The 24,699-nt window shown below is 35.9% G+C and overlaps 1 protein-coding gene across 8 annotated transcripts in view; it reads left to right on the forward strand.

Moving 5' to 3' along the window:
- kcnh4b (potassium voltage-gated channel, subfamily H (eag-related), member 4b) overlaps positions 1–24,451 on the forward strand; it is a 75,864-nt gene extending 51,413 nt beyond the window's left edge. For 2 of the 8 annotated variants that reach the window (XM_087275968.1, XM_087275965.1), the window contains 9 exons: positions 8,436–8,685; positions 8,922–9,136; positions 9,649–10,058; positions 12,614–12,720; positions 12,800–12,876; positions 13,024–13,285; positions 15,990–17,215; positions 21,188–21,390; positions 21,808–24,451. In XM_087275968.1, the coding sequence (XP_087132094.1) occupies positions 8,436–8,685; positions 8,922–9,136; positions 9,649–10,058; positions 12,614–12,720; positions 12,800–12,876; positions 13,024–13,285; positions 15,990–16,678 (2,010 nt within the window). In that variant the 3' untranslated portion in view covers positions 16,679–17,215; positions 21,188–21,390; positions 21,808–24,451. Of the gene's footprint in view, positions 1–8,435; positions 8,686–8,921; positions 9,137–9,648; positions 11,232–11,410; positions 11,557–12,613; positions 12,721–12,799; positions 12,877–13,023; positions 13,286–15,989; positions 17,216–21,187 lie in introns of those variants that run through there. The other 6 variants (XM_087275967.1, XM_087275966.1, XM_087275964.1 and 3 more) reach the window with 6 other exon arrangements.
- Positions 24,452–24,699: the final 248 nt, after the last annotated feature.

The following is a 24,699-nucleotide window of genomic DNA, read 5'->3' on the forward strand; positions in this document are numbered from 1 at the left end:
TTTAAGATTCTTATTTAAAGCCTAAAACATATCAGACTCAACATCTGAATTGATGGACAGAGAATAGAGCACACTCAGCAGTAAACAAATCAAACACCTGGCTCTCTTAAAGGGCCAGCATTTTCTGAAAACTCTTTCTAACACCTTTGTGTTTAGAATAAGACGGACAGCCTGTGGGAGTGTGTGGTGATGCCTAAATCATTGTTTTTTACAGTTATTTACTGCACAATCTACAGAGTAACAGTGCAGTTATACTAATTAAACACACCTGATCAGACTAAATCTAAAGGTAGTGTGTTGAAGCAGGGCTGGAACTAAGTTCTACTAGGCTGTGGCCTTCCAGGAGTTTGACACCCCTGGTACATAGCATATTTTCAAAGCAACTGCCTACATTTATCACAGTTATGCACATATCGTTTAATAAAAACAATAAAAATACACTATAATATAAACTTCATCCATAGAAATAAAATAAAATAATAAATAATCTGATTCTCATGTCGTTCCAAATCTGTAGTAAAAATAATAAAAAACACAACAAAAATCATGATTTATACATTTATTTAGGAAAGCCTTTATACTGTTAATGGCACTTTTACTTGCCAGTTTTCCAGACAAATTCATTGAGTCTCTGCAAAAATGTATGTGCGTGTTGTTTAAGATATATATATATATATATTTTTTTTTTTAATAACACATTTTTACTAGTTATTTAGCAAAATACTAATATTCAGTTGAAAGTGCAATTTAAAATCTTAACTATAGGTCAAACTAGACAATTAAATTAGATTAATTATAGAAAAAGTAAACAAAGTTATAAAAATTATTGTGACAATTTCTTTGCTCTGTGAATATTTTTGCCTTTAAATGCATTTCGTCCATATCTTACACTTACCTTTTAATAAGCTCTGTGGCATTGGTTGACTCCTGATACTCAATGTTAAAAACATAAAAGGAACCAAAGAAAACACAGAGATAAAATAAATATAAAATAGCAACATAAAGCATCAGAGTAGATGGGGCAGTAATGGTTGAACAGTAATTTACCATTTATTATCACAGTAAATATCTGTAATGGTACATGGAGTAAATTACTGTAATTTATTCTTTGCACTACAGAATTTCATACAAATCCTGCTCCTTTTACAGTAAAATACTGTTTATTTTCATTACAGCTAAACACTGGCTATTTTACAGTTATTTACTGCATAATCTACAGTAAGGGTTAACAGTGTAACAAAGCATTAGTTAAGGGAATTAGGATTCTTTTAGGACATTGTAGACTACTTTAACATTTATAAACTGTGTTACTAGCATTTGTAAAGTCTTTACTAGCATGGTTTATCAGTAACAAGCCATCTGTTAAGGGAATCAGAAACTTTACTGTATTGTGTACATCACTCCAACATTATGTGTCGCTAACATTTATAAACTCTTTACTGATATGATTTTCACATAGCTCTTGTTCTTTTTTTTTTCTTAAATTTTTGCTTATTTTTTTAAATTTTAAAATCTGGCAATGTTCTCCCTGTTGTGTAACGTAGTAAAGGATCTGAAAGACGTGTAAATGGTTTTCACTGATTCGAGATACAGTAAAATCATTAATCAATGCTTTGCAATAAACCCATAGATGTTAGTAACACATCAGTTATATTGTTGGGTTAGTGGTAAGTCAGCATAGAGTTTACAAATGTAACTTGTTGAAGTAGTGTACATTTTACAATAAAGTTCCTAATTCCCTTAACTAATGCTTTGCTAGTGATCAATCATATTAGAAAAGAGTCTACAAACATGATTAACATGCCAGTTGAAGATTGTGAAGGTTGTGAAGTGTTGAACCTGAGCTATTGCTCATTATTTGTTCATGTTAACTGCATTAAGTAACACATGTATAAGTTTACGTTAACAACAATTTCGTATTAATGAATAAATGTGTTGTTGATTGTTTAGTCATGTCATTTAATCAAAGAACAAATACATTAGTCCATGTGAAAGTAAACTGTAACACTTTACAATAAGGTTCAGTAGTTAATGCATTTACTAAAATGAACTAATCATGAACACTTGTACAGCATTTATTAATCATAAATGAACATTTACTAAAGCATTATTAACATCCAAGTCCATGCTTGTTAACATTAGTTAATGCACCATGAGTTAACATGAACTAACAATGAACTACTGTATTTTCATTAACTAACGTTAACTAACATGAACAAATACAGAAGTACATGTATTGTTTATTGTTTGTTCATGTTAGTAAATGCATTAATTAACATTAACTAATGAACGTTATTGTAAAGTGTGACCAAGTAAACATTAGCTAATTATGTTAAGCTGTTAATGTAAAGAGATACAATACAACAATGAGAAACTTTTTAACTAATGCATATGCTTATTTACATTAGTAAAGATTAATTAACGCTTAACATATGTGTTGTTCACGGTACATTCGTGTTAACTAATGTATGAAGTGACATATTCTAATGCAATCTTTCTGTAAATGTTGCCCTATTTAATCTCATGAATAAATGAATTTGCTGTCAACAAGCTAGCCGTCGCTAAACTGTTAACTTTATCTCAAAACACACGGATGACAATGAGGGGTCTGTGTGCAGGATATATCAGATACATATCACAATATTTTTAATAACATTAACCTGATAATAAAAAAAAACACATTTAATAACATCGCGAGTGGTATATACTTACAGCACGAGTTTCCGTATGTGAAGCATCTGTCTCACAGAGAGCGAAAGCGTGCCCGCGTGCGCATGTGTGGCTGAGTGCTGTCTGATTGTGCATGTCCGGCTGGGATTGCATCACTCTAAATGTGCATGTCTGGCTGAGATTGCACCGGTCTGAGACTGCATCATGTCTGCATCCAGACCCTTCCCAAATACTTCCACAACTAAATACATATTTTACATGCTACAGAAAGTATTAGCGTAGCTCAGGATTAGTGCAGCTCTGTTTAATTGAATGGGTTTCAAAGCACATTGCTTTCCATGTACGGTGTGAAAACCAAGTTAACTGGTTAACCAGAGACCTACTAGCTGTGCAGAGATACTTTAAATACTTACACAACTAAATCCGTATTTCGCATGCTGAAGAGAACAAGAAAGCAATTTTTTTAATCACAGCTTGTGATTTGGAGGTAGAACATTAAGGTGTTCTAAATAATCTGGGTACTGACAAATTTTCGGGTCAAGGTCTGACAAAGCTTCCAATGTATCTATAGTTTTTTTTACTCTGGTATTTCCTTTAATAAACAGACTGTAAATCACGTGTTTCTTAACTTAACAAGGTACTGTATCAGTAACATGATGGGATCACAGAAGGTTGGGTCTACACTTTAGTATTATTTTGAAAACAATCTAACTGTTAATTCCTATCAATTTGCCCTAATGTTGCAGAGAACAACATCTTTGTTTTCTCGGCTCGCAACAAGTAACATAATGAAATGGCTAAAGTTCCATTTGGAGAGTTACTCATTTAATGACTTTGAGTCAATTCTTTCTTTTTGAGAGTCAATAACTTTATACACAGTGCACTTTCAGATTTAAAACTCAGCTGGGTGTGTCCATTCACTCAGAGCTAGACAACACACTGCGTGTTAAACACTGCATGAAAGGTCATTTTTAAAAATCTATAATAGGGTACTTTGAGAATCTTTGCATAGCCTTTCAGTCACATACTTTTAATTTGTAGCATGGTGGTGACATAAATGTGCTATGTAAAGGACAGTTTTTTCAGTGTTTTTTCAGCATTAAACGCCAATGTTGTGGATTCAAATCCCAAGAAAACCAAGACTTGTGTACTTGGTGTTCGCATTTGTGCTGATTTTGTTTGTATTTACTCATTTTTTTTTACTTATTAACATACTTGTGTGGCTGTAGAAGGTCTCAGGCTATACATATAAATCATTTAGCAAAGACACAAAGGAACATGGTCAGCTCTTTTTGTCTTTTTTGCTTAATTATCCTTAATAATTTCCTTAATAATTTTAAATATAAATTAGATTTATAAATTTTTTTATATAAATTAGAATAATTGGCAAGTGCATGAGTATAAATTCACTGAAGTTTAACAGAAAAGCCATTTAAAATATCTTGATGTGTTAAAAATAGTCATGGACACATTCCCATGGTGTCTCAGTCAATGCAATAGTCACAATTATGACAAATTAGCGACAAATTCTCATATGGTCACACATCACAGCTTCACAACTCAATAAGGCTGCAAGATGGGCAATAAAAAAAATATGCTTCTTTTGTTAGCGCCACTTAGCTCTCCCACACAGCGAAGATCTGTGAAGCAAGATAACTAGGAGCCAACCACATATCTCTAAGAATGGACTCTTTAAAAAAACAAAAAAAAAATTTCACACTAACAATCTAGCATAGTGGGCACTGCTTTCCCATGTCTGGTATATGATAGTCTTCCAAACAAAATTACATTTTTATTTAATTTTGAGAATGTAACGGATCAGACAATAGACCAGAGGCACAGGCAAAATGAGGACATTTTATTAGGAACAGAGTACAACACAGGCAGGCTGCCGCATGCTGAGCCTCGGCTGTGCCCAGACCTGGTATGGCTTACGAAAGTTCTGGTAAGCACAGAAGGAGCCCACAGAGCTGGTCGGTGAGAAGGCTTAGGAGGAGAGCTTGAGAGCACTGGACAAAGCAGAGTGCAGTTAGGCGTGAGAACATATACTATAGCACGAAAACAGGACAAACTACAGAGAACTGAGTGTAAGTGAGTGATCCAGAGACACTGTTACATACTCTTAGAAGGTTATAATAACCTGACACAGAGGTATAAATGGAGACGCTAATAAGCTACAAGTGGAGGCAGGTGCTAAGGCAATGATTGTTAATGGAGAGGGTTTACAGCTGAGAGACAAAAACAATACTGAGAGTGGGGGAATTAATGAGATCAGACCTGACTCATGACAGAGACTTGAGTCAGGTCTGACTTGCCAATAGACGATCATTCACAAACTGAATCGTGAAATGTTAAATATAATTGCATGAGAGCATAACTTGGCTTGTTTATGCAATAAGGGTGAGCTCACTAGTAAGAAACAACTGTACTTAGCATGTATAGGTTACATTGGACTGTATCCAAAATTGCTCCCCATACCTTTGTTCAATATTCCCTAATACCTACATTAGTCCACTGATATAGTCCACTAAAAGGAGTGAATGAAAACAGTAAGTGAGTTTGAGTGGACTTGAAGGGATAGCATTTTGTTTGTGCTTTGCTAGTTTAAAAAATCCCTCTGATGGATTAGATTTAGAACACATAGAACGCATAGCAAGCTGTATATTAGTAATGAAAAGAAACTATTTTGTTTTTTGTTATGCATACAAATGTTATTTTAACAATTAAATATATTTAGAAACATACATCGTTAGGATTCTGCTGTGGATGCTATTTTACGGTATTGATGTTTATTTGGTGCATGAACTTTCCCTGTGCATTATTGTACAAGTACGGTGCATTGATTGAGTGCACTTCAGAACGTCCATAATGGTTTCAGACACCACTACAAATGGCTGCTCCCTCAAATGGTGCACTACACCCATATCACCCTGCAGCCTAAGACTGGTTACTCACTAAAGCTTAGCAGGACTGAGCCTGGTCAATACTTGGATGGGAGACCACATCGGAAAAACTAGGTTGTCAAGTGGTGTTAGTGAGCCCAGCATGGGGCCCTCAACCTGCAGTCTGTGTTAGTCCTGATGACCCAATAAAGTAAAGGGGACACTTTACTGTCAGTTGGTCTTTCGGATGAGATGTTAAACTGAGGTCCTGACTCTCTGTAGTCATTACAAAATCTCATAGTACTTCTCAAACGAGTAGGGGTGTAATCCTGGTGTCCTGGCCAAATTCACTCTATTGGCCCTTACCAATGATGGCCTCTTAATCATCCCCATCCATCCCCATCCACCGAATTGGCTCTATCACTGTCCTCCCACTCCACCAATAGCTAATGTGTGGTGAGCACACTGACACCGTTGTCCTGTGGCTGCCGTCACGGTGGTGGTGTGGATAGACCACCCTCATGATTGTGAAGCGCATTGGGTGTATGGCCAAACATGATAAATGCGCTATATAAAAATACACACATTACATTACATTACACTGTTTAAGGGTATAGTAGGCGATTTTGGATATATCCCAAGTCTTTTTTTCTCCAGTTTTGGACTTCTCTGCAGAGCTGGAATAACATGTGAAGAGATTTTGGCATCGGTACTACAACTCAGAGCATGTACAAGGTTAAAAATATAAATACAAGATGTGCCTATGCACTCCTAAAATCATTTCATGGATTCACTTAACTGCCTACTCTTACATTTTAGGGTCAGGCCAAGATGATGATCTAGGTCTAGGACCACAAAACTTATAATAGCGCAGATACTTGTGTTGCATTTGCACCATAGTTCTGGGTTTACTCATCCATTTGACTGAGGAGCTTGGCTTGGGTTTAAGAAAGAATATCCTACAAACCCTTTTACATATCTTAAAGGCTTTAAGAGCTCCATATACAGATATACATCTGAAAAAAGGGTGCAGATCTCAGTGGTGCAGCTTTTTAGATTACTGACCGTTTGCTTGTTAAAAGATGTGAGGAAAACCCAGCCTGTCTGTCAAGAGTGGAGCTCAAACACAGGTCAGCTCCACCAAAGACTGGCACTTAACAAGTGAGACACTTGCTGAAAAAGCCGATCTTGGTTAGAGACTAAGAATAGAAAACCAGCATGTCTGTCAGGACTGGGGTATAAACTCTGGTCAGCTGTGAACTCATGTCATGCTGACACTCAAATGAGCGCTAGTCAGTGAGCTTCCTCTACTGAACCCTTGTAATGACATTGTGTAGCAGCAGCTTACAGTACATGCTTGTAACCATGCAAAAGACTGCAACAGCCTAAAAAACAAACAAGTGCTTGAAATGTGTCCTCAAATAACAGGTTGCTATCAAACATCACCCCAAAATTGTTGACTGACAACGAGGACTGTACATCCATTAAGAGTTTATTAGTAATGTAGATTTTTTCTTTATAGTTGTTGTTTTTTTTTTTTTGTCTGAATTTAGTAATATAGTTATGAATAATTTATTTTTAATATCAGCTATGATATCTGCTCGTTTTGTGAAGTTATACAAATTGTCAGATTGTGAGGAGATAATGGAGTTGTGTACCATCGGAATGGCAGTGGAAACTAACTCCTAAATAATTTTTTAAGGATTTCATCCAATGGCAGCATATATAATGTAAAATGCAAGGGACCAAGTACTGAGAGTTATGGTACCCCACAATTTACTTTTGATGTGCTGTTAGGGATGTTTTTATCCACTCTGGGGTGATTTTGTGTCTTAATTTGGCCATAATTCTTTTTGTGTTTCAGATATAATGATTTTTGGTCACAAATCTTATTTTGACACTTATTTTGAGAAAATGCTTTGAATTAAAATACTCTTAACAATAAACAATAGTAAATGTATTACCCTTTTGCTCTGTTAGGAATGAAAACATCCACTAAATTAAACTACTGTAAAAAAAAAAAAAATTCAAATATTTTTGCATAATTCTGTTAATCAACCTCAGTCCTGATCAAAAGTACTAAATTGCTTAAAAAATTAAAGGATTCTAACTCTTTAATTGCCAAATTTATAAATGACAAAAAAAAGACGTTTTTGTGGACTGTTTATTTTTTTTTATCTTTTACCACCTTTTTAAATTAATTTAATTTTTTTCTCCATAATTTACTGTTGGTGGCTGTTTTTGCCACATTGATTTCTATTATAACCATATTTTTTGGATTACAAAGTGATTTTTTTTATTATTATAACCACATTTTTGATTGGTGGTTTTCCCTGTTGGTAAGATCAGGCGCCATTAACCCTTTAGATATGCCTGTATACCCAAAAAATGTGGTTATAATGGAAGTCAATAGGGCAAAAACAATCATTAACCGTAAATTGGGGAGGAAAAAAAATAAAACTCTAACAATACTGCAAAAAGAGCCAATGTTTTCACTAATCGTTCTCATGTCCAAGACTGTGATAAAAGGTAAAGAAAAAGCAGTCCACAACTACTTTTTATATTAAAAATATATCATGTTGTGTGTGCATTTATCTGATGCATTTTTACAACAGTTTGATTCAGTGGGTGTTTTTATCCCTAACATAAAGTAACAAAATGGTAGTAAATTAAACACAAGCAAAAGTAAATAAAAACAGAGCACAAGGGTTAACTGAACAGTAATGCTCTTGCAAAAACCCAGAAGAGCTTAGTAATTTTTCTGTTTGTCTCAACCTTTAAAACACTTTGAATTTTTTTAGTTTCATATGAGGTATTACAATATTTTATGTTTATTATTTATTTATCAACAGTGTTAACGCAGGTTTCCTTTCTTTTCTGCAGCTCTTGCATGATTTTCCTGATGAGTTGAGGGCAGATATAGCCATGCACTTAAACAAAGACATCCTGCAACTGCCTGTGTTTGAAGCTGCCAGTCGGGGTTGCCTGCGCTCACTTTCCCTCCACATCAAAACTTCTTTCTGCACCCCGGGAGAATATCTCATCCGACAAGGCGATGCATTGCAGGCCAACTATTTTGTCTGTTCTGGGTCACTGGAGGTTCTAAAGGACAACATGGTTTTGGCTATTCTAGGTTTGTAGCTTTGGTTGCTTTCTATGACTTCTATAACTGTTTTTTATAACTGAGTGTAGTTTTCTATAACTGAGTATAGTCTATTCAAGTCTCATTTTCAAGTCTAATACTGTAAAAAGGCATACTAAAAATAAAACATTTTGGTGTATGATATTACAAAGATTAACAGAACTAAATGATAACCTAATCTGCAAATGATTAACAGTTTTAATACAGAACTTATATATCATTTTCAGGAAGAGGAGATCTGATTGGATCAGACCTCCCAGGCCAGAATCATGTGATTAAGACAAATGCAGATGTGAAGGCACTGACGTATTGTGACCTGCAGTACATTGGTGTGAAAGGTTTAAGCGATGTGCTTGAACTTTATCCTGAGTATGCCAACATCTTCACTATAGACATCCACCGAAACCTCACATATAATCTGAGAGAGGGCAGTGAGACTGAGGTGAGCCCACACATTCTACAATTCATTGTCATTTTCAATACTGTAACAGCTAATTAGTTAGTTTATTTAAGTGCTCTATACTTGTCTTTTTGACAAATTTATAGTGTAATAAATGTGATGCAACAAGATGATAAAATAACATCCAATACAACAATACAGATTCAGGAGTGCCGTTCTGAATAGTTTCTCTTCTAATATCTTCTCTGCTGTTCATTAGTGCAATGAATTGCAGTTTGTTTGTGTGATTCTGGATTGAGGTTGGTGGGTGGTGGTCAGTTAAAATAATGGGGATGCTGTTGACATTGCATTCGAGAGTTGGTACCATAGGAAAACAAGATTGTTTACATTTTAAATTTAACCTAAAGGATCTTTCATCTTACTTCACTAGAGTAGCTATATTGGGTATTCCAGTTTATAAGTACAATTCCATCACAAGTCCAATGGTCATTCAAGCTACTGTACGCATATAATGATCTATCTCTTAGCAAAATGTCTTTGTCTCTTCCTTGCAGCAGAATTACCCAGACTTCAGTGTCTCAACTGAGAATAAGCGTCCATCCGTTGTAGAAAAGGCTGATGATCCAGACAAGTACTTCCATGTTTCATCTGCTTCTAGTACATGTAGGAATCTACTCCTGCCCAATCTAGGCAGCCCTGTGCGGCGAACATCATTAGGGAACCTTTTAGGAGAGGAGTTAATGCAATTCAATGCCCTACGACATTGTCGCTCACCCGTCAGGGGCTGGAGTCCAAATCCCTCTCCAAAACCTCCAAGCAAAGTACAGAAACAAACCCAGCAACCTTCATCTACGCCTAAACCCATCCATAAAACACAAACAGATTCTGGAAGTATGGCGCGCAAACCTGCCAAGCTGCTCATCCCTACTCTCAACTGCTTTGGACCACCAGATCTTAGTCCAAGGTAACATACAGTCTCACTAAAGACGGCAAACTATATTATTATTACTACATCCTCATATCAATTTTCATACCTGGCTTTTTTGGAGCATTTGTATCAGAACATGGCCACATTTCCTCTTTTCAGTTCAGTTTGTTTAGGCCAGGGGTGCTTATATATATTAATCTGACTAAAGTCATAATTGAACTAAACAGAAATGAGATTAAGATGTGAAGTATGCATGTATTAGTGGCGTTATTGAAGTAAACACTGCAATCAAAACATTACCGTCATGTAGGACTTTTCGTCATACTTTCCCACAAGATCCACACACGCGGCTGTCGGTAAAGGACCACACACACACATTGCGAAATGCGGAAGTTTTTTCTTTCCAATTGGCGTGCTTATAAAATTCCACAACACTCTCACCAGTCCTTACTCCTTATTTTCATCTAATACCCTAGTTTGTCACAGGGGCATCAATGAAATGTTCATGAGTGAATGTAAAACTGCTGAACTGCAGTTAGTCATCCAAAACTACAGGAAACTCTTTTATGAAAGCACTTCACGTAAACACCTTAATTATATTATCGTCTAATAAGCCGAATAACTAGATTACAGATGTCTACATAAACTTAGTCATTAGTTTCTTTGAAGTAAGTGAAAGATCCAGAAGGGCATCCTGCTGATTTGATTCAGAAGGGCACTTTTTTGTAATTTGGCTCACCAGTCAGGTATACATCTGTGCTAAAATATCAAGGTGAAAGTCATCATAGCTTGCGTAAAACAGACCCAGCTCCCAACCCAACTTTGAGAATAGATTAATGGCTGTATTTTTTTAATACGCGATAAGAGTCTCCGATAACGGCCCACCACTAATTTTAATATTTAAAGAAAACTTCATTCATTTATTTTTATTTCGCCTTAGTCCCTTTATTAATCTGGGGTCACCACAGTGGAATGAACCACCAACTTATCCCGCATATGTTTTATGCAACCCATCTCTGGGAAACCACACACACTCATACACTACAGACAATTTAGCCTACCCAATTCACCTGTGCCACATGTCTTTGAACTGTGGGGGAAATCAGAGCACCCGGAGAAAACCCACACGAATGCAGGGAGAACATGCAAACTCCACACAGAAACGATAACTGACCCAGCCAAGTCTCAAACCAGGAGAGGGTGCTTGCTGCAGAGCTATTTGAGGAGAGCTGAGCTCCAGCGAGGGGGAGCATGAGCTGTCGCTCCTCCTCCTGTAAGCTGTTTTAATGCGTACACCAACCCCACCCCTAACCCTACCCCCAGTGACATCACTCGTAGAAGAAGTGCAAAAAAGGTGGAGCTCAAGATTAAGCTCCCCCTCGCTGGAGCTCAGCTCTCCTCAAATAGCTCTGCAGCGAGCACCACTTGCAAACCAGCGGCCTTCTTGCTATGAGGTGACAGCACTATCTATTGCACCACTGCATCTAAAGGAACCTTTATCTTCTTAATGTTAAATTGAAACTAGTACATTTACAAATAAAAAAACAATTTTACAAACTAACTATGTACAGCAGGGCTGTTTAAACTCAGTCCTAGAGGGCTGGTATACTGTGAGTGCTCTGAGGTGGGGGAGAGGTCGACTGCATCACCTGCAGTTCCTTGAGAAGAGTAGTCTCCAGTAACCTCCAAAAAAAGTCACTAGATGCTTTTTTTTTTTTTTTATCAGCGCTAGGGGAGTCTGAAATGTCATTAAGTTGGAAACACTGGACTGGCAGTTTGAAGCGCTCACACCTCGCACATGTTCAGTATGGACGGAACGTTCCATTAATAATAGGGACCGATTTTACACCATACGACAGAAAATGTATAAAAGAGACGTGTGATAAATCCAGGCTTCTTGGCATTGGTCAGGGGTCCCTAATTCCCCAGGCTAAGCGGCCGCCTACCTAGCTTATTAGTTAAGTCTGCCCCTGCATGCACTGAAGACTGATATTTGTGACTTCCTGAAAATGCATGTGCAGCTTTCTTATCTATGTGAAGCTTGCTGATCTCTTACTATGGCACTACTTTGTCCTGAACAAGCCCATTTATGCACAGTCTGAGAAAGAAGAGTACTTTAAATTAAAAGGATATCTGACTGTCTGATTTGGAGAGCGCTTTACTTGATTAACAATTTTTAGCAAACCTTGACCATTATCAATCATTGATAAATACAGAAACTGAAGTAGGCAACAGTTTTAAATGTGTCCATTTGATAAAAGTTGTCAACTTGTCAGAAAGCCACAAAACTCCAACTCAATTTTGATAGGATGTTTAAGTAGATCAGGACTGGGCAACTCTGGCCATTATCGTTTATTTTTATGCAGTGTTTAGTTTCAAACCCACCTAAAGACCACTAAAAAGCCCTTACACATATTAAAAAATAAAAATGAAGTCACTCTGAAGGACAGTGGACCTTGAGGGCCAGAGTTGCTCACCCCTGTATGGACAATGCATGAGTAGGAATAAATACTTGTGGCTGACTGAGTAATTTTAAAGCTTTTACATGTGTAGTATATGTGCATATCAGATTACCATATTGGCTTTTACAGAGTTGTAGATGGAATTGAAGACAATGGGCACGTATTTCAATTCAATGTTGAAGACACCTCTACCAAAGGTACTACAGAGACATCACAGAGTAGTAAGACACTGGATGGTAAGGGTATACTTAAGGCTATTTATCTTAATAATATATGCATAAATCAGATGAGTGATTGCTTCTTTGTTATTTGCAGGCTCTGGTCAGGTGAATGCTTCCCTGCTACAGGAAACAAAGGAAGTGAGAGAAACTATTGATCAGCTTAACAAGAAGGTACAATCACATTATAAAAGTTCATGAAAATAGTACACATGATGACCTCAATTACTGTGTAATTACAATATCTTTTTAATTTAGTGAAAAATAATTCACATTATATTAAATGATGTAATAATTTTGAATACAATTTCTCCATAACAGATGGGCAACCTGAAAGAGGAAGTGGCTAAACTAACAAAAGATCTTCATCATATAATGCACCTGCTTCAAGCACATATAGCTGCTCGTCATTATGCTGCACCTTTCTCCTCCTGTCCCTATGGAGTCCACATGATGTCCAGTGCTGCTGTCAGCATGTCTCCAACCTACATTTTGGGTTCCAATATCCACATGCAGCACAAAGACCATGTTGTCTCTGAGGGTCTTTTGAGATCCACATCATGGAACCATAGCAGAGTTAATGGTATGGCCACAATTTCTTTGTAGCTTTGGTTTTCCATTGACAAAACCATCTTAAATTATCTTAACAGACACTAAACAAAGTCTTAAAGGATTAGTTTACCTGGAACTGAAAATCCTGTCAATAATTACTTAGCCTCGTGTCAATGCCCTGAGATTTTTGTTCATCCTTGGAACACAAATTAAGTTTTTTTTTTTTTTTTTTGATGAAATCCTAGAACTGTCTGAAATAATTCTAGAGAATCCTAGAACTGTCACGAGAAGTTCAAAGTGCAGAAAAGGAATAAAAACATTCTACGTGACTTCAAGAACAATTTCGACAAACGGTTTTCTGCACCAGAAAAACTGTAAATAGGATTTTGTTCACCTCTATCTTCTCTTTCACGACAGGTCTGGGTCAGTGTTAATTTTGAAAGCCAATATTGATTTAGTCTTAGGGCCCTATCATACACCCGGCGCAATGTGGCGCAAGGCGCGGCGCAATAGTCTTTTGCTACTTTTAGCTTGGCGCAAGGTTCATTTTCAGGTGTTGCGCCACGCTGTTTAAATAGCAAATGCATTTGCCCTCAATTGTGCGCCCATAGGTGTTGTGGTCTAAAAAAGCAGGCGTGTTTTGGCTCGTTGCTATTTTGAGAAACTGTAAATAGTCTGATCTTTAGACCAGAACAAAGTCAGTCTATTGTCTGGCGCAAAGTGCGCCTGGCTTACACACTACAAACAAGATGCAGAGCAATACGCAAATAACTTTACATATGAAAAATATATAATATCTTAAGGATATATATATATCTGCCTTACTTTCTTCATCTCGGGAGGCTTTTTCTGTTCATTCGATTTGCTTTTGTATAATGCTATTATTATTAGCAGTATTATTTATTATATCTATATTTATATTTGTTTTATTAAAAACAAACTTAGATTTGTCCACCTGTCAAATTTTAGATGTATTAGGAAATAACTCAGTATTTTGACCACACTTGGTTATTATTGTTCATTTATTCGTTTGCTAGAAATTAGAACTGAATTTATTAATAGTTTTGAAACAAATCTTTGCACTTAACAAACGAAATTAATTATTTAGAGTCTAATTGATGTCTGTGCGTAAAGGTTTCCCTATCCCCGAGAGCAAAAGCAAAAGTGAACTTACTTTACGTCAAAATGCGCTTATGGCGCGACGCAGTTGGCTCTTAAAGGAAATGGGAGATGAGGCTCTAATTGGTATATTCTCAAAACACACCTATAACTCATTAAGAAAATAAACTCAATCCTATTTGACCATGCACCATGGCGCAAAGCGGATTTTCCTGTCTCTAAATTAGCAAAAATGCATACTGACACGCCCTGAAAGCGTTTGCACCCTGCGTTTTGCACTCTGTGCATGGACTGTCAAAATAGAGCCCTTAGTCTTTTACTAAAATTCCATTTTAGTTTTAGTCATATTTTAGTCTTCAAACTTAATTTAGGTTTAGTCTAATTTTAGTTAACTAAATTTCACAAGATTTTTTTGTCTAAATCTAGAGTCAATTTTCTAAAGGTTAGCAAGAGGCTATTCCATTTCAGTTTGACAAAAGTACACACACGGGTAAATAAAAAAGATTAAGTTAACTGTGAATTTTGGGCTTATTAACTGGCATAATGATGTCACTTTAGATTTGTTATTTTTATCAGCTTCCCCTCCCAATCAGTTTACGGGCTTTTTGTCTTGTCATCAAACGTGAATCTACTTTTTCTCCTTGCTGTAGCCAACTCATTATACATAGTTTAATCAGACAGACGCCCCATGGATGATGTAATCGCATCTAGTGTCTACTGTGGATCAGTTACTTTTCAAAGTAACAGTGTGTGTGCATGTGTGTGCGTGTGTGTTCGTGTGTGTGTGTATGTATGTGTGTGTGTGTGTGTGTGTGTGTGTGTGTGTGTGTGTGTGTATTTGTGCGCATCATGCCTCACACACCAAAATTTCTGATTGAATATTCACCAAAATACATCCCCGAATCACATTATCATCTCGTTTTTATTAGTCACAAAAATTAGAGGACCTACACTGGTCTCACGGCTCGGTTCTGTGACGATTATCATGCCATCAATTTGGTTCAATTCGATATCTTTATACATCACGGTGCATTCACAATGCTTTCCATACACAATTATATATTTTTTTCACAGCACAGCAGTTCTTGTATTAAAATGTATATTTATATTTATATACTATTTATAATACAATTTTGTCCTTTAATATAAACAGTCAGATATTTAAACTGTACCTTTAAAAACCTTTAAAAAGTACACGCACAGCATTTATAGAAAATTTATTCTTTTATTTATTTTCTTTTCGGCTTAGTCCTTTTATTAATCTGGGGTCGCTACAGCAGAATAAACTGCCAACTTATCCAGCACGTTTTTCTGAGCAGATGCCCTTCTAGCCGGAACCCATCTCTGGGAAACATACACAGACATTCATTCACACTCATACACTACAATTTAGCCTACCCAATTCAACTGTACTGCATGTACCACATCTCAGAATATTTCTGTCCAAAGGGAGCTCTGAGGGAGCTCTTAGTTTTCATCTAAAATGTATCAATTTGTGTTTCGAAGACGAATGAATGTCATGGGAAGAGAAATTAATTAATTAACAGAATTTTCAATTTTGGGTAAACGTATTCTTTAGGTATCATTTGACTTAAATGTGTCTCTGGTATTTGCAGGTGGGTCTGGTTTTGCTCAGCACACAGAGAAACAGGGACACTTTCACCAGCATGAGCCTATTCAACACTCTACAGTTCCAGCAAATGACCCCTGTTCCCATGACTGGAGTTCCATTCTTACTTCATCCTCGTCCAGTATCAGTCATCATCACTTTTCTACTGGTCCAGGAACCCAAGGACCAACACCAAGAGAGGCTCCACAACCAGAGGGTTTATTATTAAGTGTTTGTCCTGGAGATGGAGCCCATGCCAGTATCAGCCAATCACAACCTGTTTTGCAGAACTTGTTTTCTCAAAACTTGTGTGGTTCCGGTTTATCCTGTAAGGTCACACCTAGCTCGTATTCACATTTACAAATTTCCACAGAACCAGCTCCTTCCTACTCCACTCTAACCTTGGGTGAAGTGCACAGGACGTCAGAAGTGGGCCTTGCTCACAACCAGAATTTGGTATCTTCCATTTTCCCACAAGAGCATTCTCCGCCCTCTCCAAAGGAATTGGGCATAATTCCCTGTTCACTTGTAGAATCATCTGAGGTAGAGCACACAAGTCAAGAGTGCCTGCTAAGTAACCAAAGGCTGGGTCAAGACAGTGAAACGTCAGAGAGCAGGTCTAGCGAGTCCAGTGTAGGACTTTGTAGCCAATCTGAGAGCTCAGAGACCACTTGGTGCCTGGATCTAATAGACTGACACGATGGAAGACTACAATCAACAATCACAACACAATGACACATTTATCTTTTATTATGGATTTCATAACTTTGTTTATTTAGGATTAAATGGAAAGCACTTGCTCAGTGGTTTATCGTGTGGACAATCACAAAGCCCCCATTTCACTAATAGGGTGTCTTTGCTGGTGCCTGATCCCTTGCCATTCCACTACAGAAAAGGGCAGTTGATGAGTGTGGAGGAAATGTAATCTTTTCATTAATATATAAATAAACAGGAAGAAGTCGGCTAAGCAGAAAATCATTTAGACTGCTACAAAGTAAGATTTCTAACAGTAGGGTCTCTTTGCTGAAGCCAAAGGCAGTGCCCAGACTTTCCCATTACTTTCTAGAAAAAAAGGAAGCTCCAAAACCAGAACCTGGAATCCTTTTCCATTCCACTGGAGGAAATGGAAGCTCCGTTGTTGGACAAAATTGTGCCAGAACAGCTTCAAGAACCTGCTAGTCACAAATAAGAAGCCACAGAATGTCGGAGGCTGGGCCCTGATGTCCTTACCAAGTGAGTTTTCAAAACTACAAAAACATCCAATTTTAAGTAACAATTTACAATAACAATACATGAATAATTTTGTACTAATATGTAAATTAAACATTATTATGGAGTAATGATGAGTTGTTGCATGTGCTAATTATAAACTAACTTTAACTACATGAGTCACAAGTTCATGTGTGAATAACGGCTAGCTAATTACTCGTGAGCACATGCTTGTTTGTTAATTGTTGTATTAATTACCATATTAGTCTATGCTTAGTTTACCCATCATGAACTCATGTAAATGTATAATCATATCATGACCTTACTTAGAGGGGCATATCATCATTAACCCATTCCTAACTATTCATGAACACCTCATACACATATGCTTAGTGCGTGTACACTGAATAAGAATTGAAAAGTGTTTTGTCAACATCAGCATGAACAGTGTAAACATTTGTTTAGACAATTAGTTAAGGAGCCCCTCCAAGTAAAGTCATGACATAATTATACATTAACAGCTCACAAGTTCATGTTGGTTACATTTAACAAACCTAAATGTTAATTAATACATTATTAACAACATGAACTAACAAGGTAGTCATTATTCACACATAAACTCATGTGACTCATGTTGTAGATAAAGTTAGCCCATGATTAGCGCACACCTTAACTGCTCATTAATTCATAATAAAGTAATGTTTAGTTTACATATTAATACATCATTATTCATGTACTGTTATTGTAAAGTGTTACCAAGATTTACAATGTTTATTTTGCACTGCACATTGTTAGACTTGTTAAGTGAAGAATGAATCTGTGCAATTTAATTCAATGAAAAAAAAATGTTTGTTCAAAGTTTGACTATTTTACTTAGGCATTTGGAGTGCCAGTTCTTTTGACATCAGTTTGACGTATTCAGTCAAAATCTTATTTATGTCCATCTTACAGTGAGTTTAACTACACGTTTCAATGTGCAAAAAGAAAGCTCGACCTCCTACTCAATATTCCACTAGATGAAAGTATGTCAACATACAGAAAAAAGACGTGTACACTCACTGGCTTTCTGGTTCACATGGACTTTAAGACCTGCTATTGAAACCAGGGGTATTTCCTTCCTTTAAGAATCAAACAAATCAAAGAATCGTTTAATAAAGATATTCAATTATTCATTCATTCATTCATTTTCTTGTCAGCTTAGTCCCCTTTATTAATCCAGGGTCGCCACAGCAGAATGAACTGCCAACTTATCCAGCATGTTTTTAAGCAGCAGATGCCCTTACAGCCGCAACCCATCTCTTGGAAACACTCATTCACACACACTCATCCACTATGGACAATTTAGTCTACCCAATCCCCAATTCACCTGTACCGCATGGCATGTCTGTAGACTGTGGGGAAAACCGGAGCACCCAGAGGAAACCCACGCAAATGCAGGGAGACAACAGCACTACCTACTGCGCCACTGCTTTGCCCAAACAAGATATTATCACAGTAAATATGCAGCCAACATGTCAACTAATGCACATTTAGCTGATGTACAGTACTGTGTACAGTATCTATGGGCCATTCTTCAACTACAGGCACTTTTAGTCTTGTGAAGTTGAGTAAAAAAAAACGTAACATGGCCTCATAAGTTTAAACAATTTGTCTAGCTTGAAAATCTTTCAAAATGAAATAAATTATGGCAGTCAAACATTGTCTAAGATCATTTTTGTGTCTAGTTTAACCAATCTTTCTACAATATATATATATATATATATATATATATATATATATATATATATATATATATATATATATATATATATATATATACATTTATCTACGAAATAAATTAGTTGTGTGCTGAATTGTACACCTGTCACACTCTAAAATCTAATATTAACTTGGTTAAGAGCTTAAGAGCTTATTAGAAAATAAATAAACTTGTATATTACATAGAGCATGAACTAATACATTGTGACTAGACTTTTATTGTGTGATGAGAACTTTTTAAGTATACAGTTGTGTATATTTTATTATTTCTCTTGTTTTATTGCTCTTGTTGATTGTACGGTGTCCTTGAGTTGCTAGAACGGTGTCTTTAAATAAAATGTATTATTATTATTATTATTTTTTTTTTTTTTTTTAAAGTGTGTGGTGATGGAAATGACAGTGGTGGAAATGACAATTCAAAAGTTAATTGTGAAACAATGAAAAATAGCCTTACCGATTAGCTTTGAATTGACACTAGCCTTTCATGTATACAAAACACTCTTATTTACCTTAATTTTGTTTGGCTTTTAAAAACATCTTTGAAGGTACAGCATGCTTGGAATTACATTGAATAAATGTATTTCCTTATCAATCAATATTTACCCTGAAGTATTGTTGATAAAAATTAAAATTCCCTCCATCTTGATCATGTTCTCAGATGGCACTATTCATTTTCATAGAAACCACCTAAACAATCTTTCACGCAAATGTTTTAAAAATGACATAACAGTGTTGCAGTGGAAATGACACTGATACTGTGTGACAGCTATATTTTGTATAAAAAATAATATGGATAAGTCTTACATTTATAACGATAAAATATTTAAATGATTTCACAAGTGCTTAATTAAAATACATTAATAGATACCAGATAAATAATATTTTAAAATGTTATTTTCATTATTGACATTTAAAACTCTGGGTGTGCGACAAGGTGAAATAGAAAACAAAAACATATAATAGAAAGATAGTGTTTTTTTAAAGTAGATTTAATTTTAGTTTGACAAAGAAAGAGGACATTGATCAAATACCCAAAAATATATATAATTTTGTTCAAAGGACATATAAGTGCTTGTAGTTGAAGAATTACCACTATATGTAATATAACATTGCTAAAATGACTACAGACTTTTATTTCCTCTGTTTAAATTTATAAATACAATGAGGGATCTCCTTGTTATATGTTTATTTTTATGACCTTTGACCGTTGTATAAACAAGTTTGACAAGTGATGACATGAAGACTCTGAATCAGACAGAAGGCCATTTTCAATAATAGAAGCCATTTAACACTTTCACACAATAAATGTGTAAATGTGTAAACTGACTGACTTTTCCAGTAAATACACTATATCTGCTGTCTTCAAAGCAAACAGATTTATGTTTTTTTGATTTCATGTTAGTTCACCTAGTTATAAATATGCCTGTCCTTTCAGCTCATGTCATTTCAAGTACTTTTTTCTATTCTACTTTTCTGATACACTAAATGAAGATTTACTTAAACTAGTTTCTCAGCATTTTTTCTCTCTGTTTAAAGTAGATAAGAAAGACCAAGTAAAGATATTATGAACAGCATCATTAAACTAAAGAGACAAATATAATGAATAGATTTAGTTCATTCATAGATTTACATAATGAACAGAAGCAGATAATTGCTCTAACATATAACACAGTAAATATGGAAGGCAGAAACTCAGCAAAGTGAAGAATGTCCAATTTTACCAAAACAATCATTTATTTACTAGCTTTTCTTTTTTTCACATGTAATGCAGTAATGTATTCCTGCCTTAATAGTGCGATCCTGATCAAGACACTTAAAACTGTGTATTTTGTACATGCAGGGTGGCACGGTGGTTCAGTGGTTAGCACTGTCCCCTTAAATGCCATTTCTGTGAGGTGTTTGCATGTTCTTGGTTTGCAAAGGTTTCCTCCAGTTCCTGCAGTTTTCCCTACATTCCAAAGACGCACACTATAAGTGAACTGGATGGACTACATTGGCCATATTGTATGTGAATGTGAGAGTGTATAGGTGTTTCCCAGTACTTGGTTATGGCTGGAAGGGCATCTGCTGTGTAAAAAATATGCTGGAATAGTTGGCGGTTCATTTCGCTGTGACGACCTCTGCTAAATAAGCGATTAGGCCGAAGTCAATGAATGAATAATTGTACATAAATACCAACTCATTTCACTCAACATAATTAAACTCAAACTCAAATCTGTAACTGCTTTTTTTTTTCAGAAACACGGTTCCTGGTATTCCACACCAATCACAGCTGTACAACTATGCAAAGAGGCATGTGAAATGGAGAGCATCTCTGTTAAAAATTTGTGACTGTTTGTTGTCAGTACAGTAAACGTTTTAGTTGTTTACTGTGGACATCCAAAGACATTATACAAATCACTTTTATTATTTTCTTAATTTAACTATGGTTTAAATTGTTTATTCCTTTAAAGAAATAGTTCATCCAAAAATGAATATTGACTCATCATTTTCTGTCTTTCATGTCTTCTGTTGAACTTGATATTTTAAAGCAGGGGTCACCAATCTCGGTCCTAGAGGGCCGGTGTACCTGCAGGGTTTAGCTCCAACTTGCCTCAACACACCTGACTGGGTGTTTCAAGTATACCTAGTAAGACCTTAATTAGCTTGTTCAGGTGTGTTTGATTAGAGTTGGAGCTAAAATCTGCAGGACACCGGCCCTCCAGGAACAAGTGTAGTGACCATTGTTTTAAAAAATGTGTGTTACTCATTGACGTCCATACTAGGAAAGAAATCATTATGGAAGTAAATGGGTCCCAACAATTAGCATTTTTTGTAACAAGTTAAAGATGCATGAATGATGACATTTTTGGGTGAACTATCCCTTTAAAAACATTCTTAAATGTTTAAATAAATGTAGACTGTAGATAGTAAAATAGTTGCACTTATGGAATAAAAAATTAGTTTGATTTGTAATTTACTGCCAGCATCTCACTGTTCTGACATGCTGTATACAATAATTTATGCCTATTTTATTACTTACATTACTAAGAAAATGATTTTTATTTAAGTTTTGCCAATTAGATCAGTGTTTCTCAACCACGTTCCTGGAGGACCACCTACACTGCATGTTTTGGATGTCTCCTTTGTCTCTAACACCCATGAAGCTGCGATCACACTGCACTTTTCTTCCCATGCACTTCCATTCATACGCACACAAATGTGTCAGACAGGAAACAGGTAGTGCGGCAAGTTTTGCAGTTTACTGCATTGGAAAGTTCAAGCTTGGTGAACTCTGACCTGCAAAGTCGCATCATATGATTGCATGAGACCAATCGAGGATACAGTATAAAACATGACCTCTCTGGACAGAAGTTTAAAACATGGACATATCACTTGCTTTTTTTAATGTCTAATCATCTTAATGTCATACTGAACTTATATGAAGACATGTTTGGACATTAACGTCTGAATGCATAATTATCCAAAGACCTGAGGAGATATCTGTGCATAAAAGACTCTTGAATGGGAGATTATTCTGCTGCTGCCTCTCTAATAAGGTAGAAAAATAAATATGACAGATATGTGGATGATTAACAGGGCTCATAGCCAAGCAACACAAAGATCTGTTAACGAGGAAGTACTATATCCCAAAGTTTGCCCACACTTCTGTTATACACCTAAAAGTATGTATTTTTAATTCACAAACAAGTACATACTTTTAGGGTGTATAATAAGTATGCAATTTGGGACGCAGCAATGAATGGGAGTGAAGCGATGCAACTGATGCATATAGGTCACCTGATCGTGACAAACTACTTACATTCATACTGTATAGAATGTAACGTTACTTTTCTAACGATCGAGTAATAAATTTAAATTCAAATGCAGTACCTAATAGCCCCTTTCACATATACAGACCTTTCCTGAAAATTACCTGCAATTTTCCGCAAAGGTCTGTATGGGTGACATTTTTTAAAATACCGGTAAATTCGTTCCGACAATTTTTCCAAAAAAATGAGTTATAACAAACGGTAATTTGCCAGAATGCTGCTCTGTGTGAACGCAGAAGGAAGATTGCCGGAAAGAGCGCATTCACGGCTAGAACGTGCTAACGTGAGACATCTACTCCAGCCCACCAGAAAATTCAGACGCATTCACATCCGGCCTTTTTATGAAAATAAAATTTGAATATTTTTATAGACACATTCAGCTACTAGATATTAGTCAAATAACTTTTCTATGTTCCTTTCTTAATGGCAACTGTGGAAAACATTATTAATAAAATGCTTATGGTAAACCGTTTTTTGTTTACCTTCGAGCTCTGCTTCTGTTGCTTGACACATATGCACTTGAAGCAGCCAGTGATTGCCAGCTCAACTCCTAAGCTAAAACCCTTATATGTTGACTAATACAAGTGCAGTCGTTAAGTGGTCATTTCTGGTTAATGATGTCAGAATTTACCAGTATTTTGGAATGGATTTGTGAATGCTCTTTTCTGGAAAAATTCCGGAACGTTCTTGCCTGTGTGAACAGTGCTTTTTTGAATCTACCGGTAATGTGGTTTTGGTACTTTTAATCACTGTGTTAAAGGGGCTACTGAGTAGTAAGTGATTTTAGACGCAGCCATGAAAATGTGCAGAGTTGGTGGTTTTTAGGTATGTGGTTGAGAAACACTGAACATGACCTCATCACTATGTTTTATTTAAACATGTAGTACTGGAAAAATTGTTACCATAAAAAAATGAAATTCCAGAATGTTTCTACAAAAGTAATATTCTCTGTTCAATTGAGAACAGACATAATTAAAGGCACTTTAAATCATATTTACACATAACACAAAAACACTGCATGCAGGATCAATTAACAAAGATTATGCATTTTTTATTTTACTGTGTACTGCTGTTGATGCTGAATCTGGGGAATGCTGCATGTTATTGGAATTATTAATGCTTCAAGTTCAAATCGCTGCTGTCACAATTCTAGTTATATTTTATTGCACTAAGTATCTGAATTTATTACTTGGATTAAACAGACTCAGGGCTGATTTTCATTTGCACAATGTGTGATTTAAATCAACGATAAGGTGATATTATAATTTAATTGATTGTATATTATGCAGGACGTATGAATTAATATAGACTTTAATGTGATTGTAGTTTATGAAATATTAAAAGCTTTATTTGCTTGATTGTGTAAAGCTCATTTGTTATCATGAAAGTAGCATTGCGGTAGCAGACTGGACGAACCTGTTTTCACACACTACGTGTATATAGTGTTCTTTTTACAAAATAAAACTAAGAAACTGAATATTAAATACAGTAGATTTTAATTATTTTAAGAGGATTGTTTACGGTTTTGTTGTTTAGCAATCAAGGGATGATTTGTAAAATGTAACCAATTGACCTTTCTGCATCTTCCTGTTTAATTTTCTCATTTTGCATGATAACTGCAATCATTCAAATTACTGCTTCTGTGCATGCAATTCAATAAAGATTCCAATAAAATACTTCTTCCTTGGGATGTTTTGTAGTTTTCCGTTCTTTTATTTAAAACTGTCTTTTATTATAGCCAGAAACTGCATTCATGTAATTCTGCCCAAATATTAGGTACACCTTGCCGGGTTGGACCCCTTTTGCCTTCAGAACTGTCTTAATCCTTTGTGGCATAGATTTAACAAGGCACTGGAAATATTCCAAAGAGATTTTAGTCCATATTATGGCATCATGCAGTTGCTGCAGATTTGTTGACTGCACGTCTATGATGCGAAT

Source organism: Danio rerio, chromosome 12 (assembly GCF_052040795.2).
Source record: "Danio rerio strain M-AB ecotype USA chromosome 12, GRCz13ab, whole genome shotgun sequence".
Classification (NCBI taxonomy): Eukaryota; Metazoa; Chordata; class Actinopteri; order Cypriniformes; family Danionidae; genus Danio; species Danio rerio.